General features: G+C 42.1%; 1 protein-coding gene across 1 annotated transcript; it reads right to left on the reverse strand.

Annotated features, from left to right (window-relative positions):
* Window positions 1-3,575: 3,575 nt before the first annotated feature.
* Window positions 3,576-6,702, reverse strand: LOC117546437 (tubulin alpha-1B chain-like). Its single transcript, XM_034216669.1, has 4 exons — window positions 6,628-6,702; window positions 5,370-5,598; window positions 5,122-5,270; window positions 3,576-4,634 (listed from the first exon to the last, which is right to left on the reverse strand). The coding sequence occupies exons 1-4, from the start codon at window positions 6,628-6,630 to the stop codon at window positions 3,654-3,656; spliced, it is 1,362 nt and encodes a 453-aa protein (XP_034072560.1). The 5' UTR covers window positions 6,631-6,702; the 3' UTR covers window positions 3,576-3,653.
* Between the last annotated feature and the right edge of the window lie 573 nt (window positions 6,703-7,275).

The following is a 7,275-nucleotide window of genomic DNA, read 5'->3' on the forward strand; positions in this document are numbered from 1 at the left end:
ATGAAGGTAAATCAAGATCACTTTGACTTGTTTTTTTTACATCACAAATATGCATATGAACATGTTAAACTAGCTTGCATATCGCTCCTTTAAAATGTAAATATGTAATGCGTTTAAACCTGGCTGCCTTTTAATTAAAGACTAGAATGTATGCATGACATCTTGTTTTTTTTGACATTTTTAAACACTTCAACAATATTTTCTGCAGCTCTTAATTACAACTTCAGATACACATGTGTTAGCCATTAAGAAGGGTTTAAGTAGCATTACCTGAATCTGTGAAGTCACATTCTTTTTTAACTTCAAATGAAACATACAGAGGCCAAAACAATTAAGTAACGAAAAATGCAGTTCAATCCCTAGCATTGCAATCTTTGAACAAGGTTGGCCTTTTGTGTCAGTTCAATCATTTAAATCAGGTAAGAGTTCTTGTAGAGACTGAGCTGGAGGGTGTGCACAAGATGTCAGTATCGTCTGATTGAGCAGACACTGCTTCTTCACAGACGGTAAAGATGTATTCTTGGACACCATCATCAGGTATTGGGATGACCTTGATAGTTGTCAAATCTCCAAGGTCAGCCGTGGATGTCAGGTTGACTAGTGCATCTCCAATGTCTCTGTCTTGATATTGCATTCTAAAACGTTCACCTATAGAGTGCCACAGTGACACATCCTAAAACCCGGAAGTCAGTCATAATTTTACCACTTCCGGTTCCCTCTACAAAAAAGCAATGGGATTTCTCCATAGGATTTTGGAAAATAGCTGGAAATAAGGTCTGTGGTTGATACACATGTAAGAGACGGATCACGTTTTGTTCAGTCGGATAACTCATATATGAGAGTTCAAAGGTCTTTTATTTTGAAACTCTACATCAGAATGTCCTGATTTCCTCTGAGTGACTAGATGGGGTGTCCTGCTATCACCCTGACGTGAAATAAGTATTTTATACTGGATAGTTTTTGTTTTATTCTCATCTAAAAACAGAGGGATGATAGCTCATATATGAGACTTCAAATGTATTTTATTTTGAAACTTTACATCAGATTGTCCTGATTTTCTCTGAGTGACTAGATGGGTTGTGCTGCTATCACCCTGTAGTCATATTAGTCTTTGATACTGGACAGTTTTTGTTTTATTCTTATCTAAAAACAGAGGGATGATAGCTCATATGAGACTTCAAAGGTCTTTTATTTTGAAACTCTTTAAGTTTTACATTCACTCAGTTATAATGTGGTAGTTATACGTAGTTTGTCTTACATTATTATTGATCACATTAGGCCTATATAGTACATATTTTAATATGTTTGGTATACTTGTTATTAACTGAGTAAGCACTTTTATTTTGAAGGCAGTTTTTCCAGGCCGCTACCGTAATGCATAGGATATTCGCGCATCGCAAAACAACCCGGATGCTGGCTTGACTGTGTTTTCCGAAGTGGAGGCTGGCTTGACCGCAGTAACCTGTGTACGCACGAGGGCACCGTGTGTGTATGAGTCTGTATTTTTGTATCATTTTGAAGTGCACATCTTTTCAGCATTCAAAATATTCTGTTGTATGATTTTGTTTGTTTGTCAGAGGCAGTTATGCAAAGCTATATTGATTTATTTCCCAAACAGTCCAATTACCTCATGATTGTGAGATGGAGAAAAACATATTGAATGGTTCTTAACTCCATGGCTGCTTCTCAGGTCGATTAAATTAAATCCTTGCTTCCCTCACTTGCGTCGTTTCCCTGCGTTTAGTCCCTCCCACCAGGGAAGCATGGAGGGACGCAAGGAAACCACGAGAAGCAGGGAAATGAGTTTTAAGAGCAATGGGACGTCCTTTCCTCCGGAGCGTCACGTGAAGCGACGTCCGTTTGTGATGACGCTGCACAGCTGATCGTCTGACAGCAGCTCTGTCCCCGTTATTTCCACACACCCCCGCCTCTGTTAGTGCACATTTACTGACACAAACATTTGTATCATCTGTTGTAGACCCCAATAAATAAAATAAAATAAGAACTAATTCTCAAAAAAGATAAACGCCATTCTTAAAATGTATAAACGAACAATAGTTTGATTACTATTGATTAGAGTGCACAATAGAAATAAAATAATTGAGAGAAGAAAAAGAGATATGTTATCTATCAAAACCCAGTTAGATTAACATTCATTGGATTGCACACTTTGTTTGTTTGGATATGTAGTAAATGAACATTTAAATAGCACTTAATGACTGACTGAATGGAAATGACAATAAATTAAAATGTAAAACGAAAAAAGCGATCATGAAAATGTTTCCAAAAAATGAATTAAATGATTTTTGACCACTTTGTTGTTCAGATATATCACATATTTGTAACTAAATGATACATGAATTGAAACAAAACACGGTATAAACTGAGGAGTGACTCCCGTGAGGTTCATGTATTTTCTTCACTCTGCTCTCATGTCAAGAAGCATCAGATCAGTGCATGCACTGCCTCGTCCAATCAGTGAGCGATACACAGTAAGGGGGCGGGGTGAGTATCTGAGGATTTCATCGGAGGATGGTCTGGTGGTTCCTCGGTTATCGCTCCTCCATGATCGCTCCTCGATCCTCGGTCCTCCGGCAGAAATAAGAGCCATGGGACGGTACTCAAGATGGCGCAGGCAAATCAACTTCCGGTGAGACCGAGGACCGAGGAGCGAGGAAATGAAAATAGTCGATCTGAGAAGCAGCCATGTCTTACGATGAGAAGAGCACCCTCCAGATATGCTATCTTTTAGCCATTTAACACATTGCTTTTGAGAAGAACAAAGGTTTTAAGATTAATTTCCTTTGCAAATGAACAAACTGGTTGGGAGTTGTTCTAACGGATAAAGTGACATTTTACATTAAGTTAGCTTTAATACATTTCTTATTTGGCATGAGTTTCTGCCCAATAACTGATCATAAATGTACAAAATCCATTAACTACCAAAGAGGCAATTGAAAGTGCAATAGGAATGTATTCATTTAGGTCAGAATCCATTTTGCTTTTCTGTTTTAAATGATATTAAATGTCCCAACTTAATGTCAAGAAAAAGCATTTATTTGTAACTGAACATGGTGAATGATTACAGAACTGAAAATAAAAAAACGTTTACAACACCTGTCTGGAAACAGCAGAACTAAGTATTTTTAAACACCACCTGTCTGCCAGCATGAGATCCCCACCCCCCCGCCTCACTACTATCCCTCCCTTGGGCCAGAGTGATGCACACCCTATTTTAGATCAGGCTGGGGTTAGGACTCTGTTCTTCTCACGTAAAGCACAAATCCAATCTTAAATAAGTAAATGTAAGTTATGCAAATGGTACTCTTGAATCATCTGATGTTGAGAAATAATTTAGTGATTAATCTAGCATTTAACTAGATTGCCATGCCTGGTCTGTTCAGAGAAAATATATATACATGTTAAACACCACTGCCTCCAAGTGACTGAATTGAGCAATAGCATCTGTGAAAATATTTTTTATTGCACTGAGCAAGTGAATACATACAACCCAACCCATCTAGGCAGATAGGTCATGTTTAACAGTGTATTTATTGACGAGAGGAAAGCATCGGTTCAGGTTCAGTCAATGAGCAACTTTATTTTCTTGACATTAATGCATCAGAGATCAATAAAGCGGAATGTTTCCCTTTCTAATACTCCTCTTCTTCCTCCTCCGCCTCATCTCCCGGACTATCAGCTCCAACCTCCTCGTAATCTTTCTCCAGAGCAGCCATGTCCTCCCTGGCCTCAGAGAACTCTCCCTCCTCCATACCCTCACCCACATACCAGTGCACAAAGGCACGCTTAGCGTACATCAGATCAAACTTGTGGTCCAGCCGAGCCCAGGCCTCTGCAATAGCAGTGGTGTTGCTCAGCATGCACACAGCCCTCTGGACCTTGGCCAGGTCTCCACCAGGAACTACAGTGGGCGGCTCGTAGTTGATGCCCACCTTGAAACCAGTGGGGCACCAGTCCACAAACTGGATGGAGCGCTTGGTTTTGATGGTGGCAATGGCAGCGTTCACATCTTTGGGAAGGACATCACCACGATACAAAAGGCAGCAGGCCATGTATTTACCGTGGCGTGGGTCACATTTCACCATCTGATTGGCTGGCTCGAAACAGGAATGAGTGATTTCTGCCACCGAGAGCTGCTCATGGTACGCTTTTTCCGTGGAGATGACAGGGGCATAGGTGGCCAGAGGGAAGTGGATACGGGGATAGGGCACCAAGTTGGTCTGGAACTCTGTCAGATCAACATTGAGGGCACCATCAAAACGAAGAGAGGCAGTGATTGAAGACACAATTTGACTCATTAACCTGTTCAGGTTTGTGTAAGAGGGACGCTCGATATCGAGCTTTCTACAGCAGATATCATAAATGGCCTCGTTGTCAACCATGAAGGCACAGTCGGAGTGCTCCAGGGTGGTGTGCGTGGTCAGTATGGCGTTGTAGGGCTCCACCACAGCAGTGGACACCTGGGGAGCCGGGTAGACGGAGAACTCCAGTTTGGACTTCCTGCCGTAGTCGAGGGACAGACGCTCCATCAGCAGGGAGGTGAAGCCAGAGCCGGTGCCCCCTCCGAAGCTGTGGAACACCAGGAAACCCTGAAGACCAGTGCACTGGTCGGACTGAAAGAAAAAGAGAAAATCATCAAATAATAATAAATGTATTTATATAATACAAAGACAGCAGTGCCAAGGGTTCACAGCTAATGATAAAAAAGCGTATTAGTGCACAGCATGTAAACATATAGATTAAATGAAAACAGATCAGAGATAAGAGGGTGCCATACCATGGAGGGCTTTGGATGCGATCAGGAGGATCTTAAACTGAATTCTGCAGGGTGGAAGAAATCGATGCAAGTGGGCCACTTTGCTCACTTTGAAAGAGTGATACGAGATTGGTATGTCTTGTGTTTGTTTAAAACACTGTCCAGCTCTACATTTTAAAAACATATACTTCACATATTTATTATTAGTTATAACACTTGGCTTTTGCAATGCACCACAATATGATTGCATCCTCCTTGTATGTGAAAACCTACTTAGCAATAAACTGATTCATTTCCATTTAATACTCTTCAGAAAAATGGACTTCTGTTCTAAATGTACTGACCAGCTTTCGGATTCTGTCCATCACTGTGTCAATGAGCTCCTTGCCGATGGTGTAGTGTCCTCGGGCGTAGTTGTTGGCAGCATCCTCCTTGCCAGTGATCAGCTGCTCAGGGTGGAACAGCTGGCGGTAAATCCCTGTGCGCACCTCATCTAAGGGTAATGAGCATTAGATTATTTAAGGTTTTGAATGACAGAGGGGGGAAAAGGCATTTATGATACTATTATCATTTATAATTAATGAGAACTTACCGATGACAGTGGGCTCCAGGTCAACAAACACTGCTCTGGGGACGTGCTTTCCAGCTCCAGTCTCCATGAAGAAGGTGTTGAAGGAATCGTCGCCTCCTCCTCCTGAGATGTTCTGGTCACCAGGCTTCCTGCCGTCCGGCTGGATCCCATGTTCCAGGCAGTAAAGCTCCCAGCAGGAATTGCCGATCTGCACACCAGCCTGACCAACGTGGATTGAGAGGCACTCGCGCTGTAAAACGAAAAAAAGGAAGCCTAGTTGGTTGATTCTTGTGCAAAAACAGTGTAACATACATTCTATGTGGGAGTGCTCTAGAGAAAAAGGCTATTTTAATAAGAACCAAACATCATATCAGGGTTGCCAACTTTGGGTACATGGCTGGAGTGAGATTTTGATATCATGGGTTAATTACACATATGCGCACTAAATGACTGCTATCGTGTCAGCAGCGGGACCTTAGCATATATATACACACACACAATATATACAAATACACAATATTGGACACAGACTATAAAGGGCACAAAGTTTCATTCACTAATGAAAGTCAAACACACCGTTTTATTGTGTGCCTGTTGCGATAAGGCCTATACATGAAACACACACAAATCTACAGACTTACTCCAAACATATTAATTAACACTCACACTCATATACTCTTTGACTCTATTTTGGCCGAGTAGAACAATAAGCAGCAGACTTTAATTTTGTTATCATTTCTACTGGATCTTAGATCTGCGCATGCGCAATACGGGTCAGGGGATTGACCAACCGGCTCCCACGGCTCTGCTGTCTGTTAACGTTGTTAAGAGTGGTGGGGGCGGATCAACAGCTTGAGCAGCTGTCAACTCAACATTGTAAATAACCAACCAAAAACGATCGCCGGTTCATCTTGTTTTTGGCGTGAGAATAGTTTGGGCAGCGTGAGAGCGTGAGATTGAGAGTGAAAGCGCGTGTCTCACGCGGTCTCACGCCAGATGCGTGAGAGTTGGCAACCCTGTATCATGATTTAAGTCACCTGACACACATCATCTGAACAGAAAGACAGTTATAATTACAAACAAAAATAGGCTAAATACTGTTTATAGGCCTACGTCTAATACCAAAAGCACAATGACGCAGTTGTATAGATGATGATGATGCGTCTTCTGTAAGCGGTTACCAAACGTTAAACTGCAACGTTTTGGCATGATGACAGAGCGCTGCATTTGGTTAAATACACATCCTCTAAGTGGAGAAAACCTGTACTATCGCACTCACCATTTTCGTGAAGACAGAGGGTTTCGATAAGGAAAAGGCAAGGTTATCTCTCACGGCAGGGCCTTTATGAGTCCATGGTAGCAAGTAACAGGTGTATTTTTTCTAGGCGGGGCTATTTATATTACGCGGCGCAATTCCTGCGGAATCTGATTGGATGAAAAGACAAGTGGGTTCACTTCAGGTTCACTTCTGATTAGGGGTGTAACGGTATCCGTATTCGTCCCGTACCGTCACGGTTCGGACGTCACGGTTCGGCACATGCAGTCACACGGCGAATACGCCTTTTTTTTTACGAGTGGGAAAAAAGTCTGTCACTCAGGGCAGTATTACACTATATATAATCCAGGGGGTGGCATTGCGCCTAAAAGCCAGCCGCCCGTAAATAACAAATGAAGAACAAGAACAAAACACAAAAAAACGAACACAATACATGAAGAAGAAAAGTTAGTATCTATGGCGAGTTCACACAACACACAGGAGCTAGAAGACCCACCTGCTTCTTTTAAATCAGGTGTGTGGGAACATTTCGGGTTCCCTGTGGACTACAACAATGATGGGGTGCGAGTTGTGGATCGGACGAGGACGGTGTGTCGGTGTTGTTCGACAGCGGTGCGGTATGATAGTGGTAACAGGTCAAACATGCTCAAT

Source organism: Gymnodraco acuticeps, unplaced genomic scaffold (assembly GCF_902827175.1).
Source record: "Gymnodraco acuticeps unplaced genomic scaffold, fGymAcu1.1, whole genome shotgun sequence".
Lineage (NCBI taxonomy): Eukaryota > Metazoa > Chordata > Actinopteri > Perciformes > Bathydraconidae > Gymnodraco > Gymnodraco acuticeps.

Bases quoted from the DNA above. Each gene is read 5' to 3' on its own strand.
- LOC117546437 (XM_034216669.1), bottom strand. The intron at 5,271-5,369 runs GTAAGTTCTCAT...CATTACCCTTAG, and splicing joins CCTGGAGCCCACTGTCATCG to ATGAGGTGCGCACAGGGATT. The intron at 4,635-5,121 runs GTCAGTACATTT...TTTTTCTTTCAG, and splicing joins TGGACAGAATCCGAAAGCTG to TCCGACCAGTGCACTGGTCT.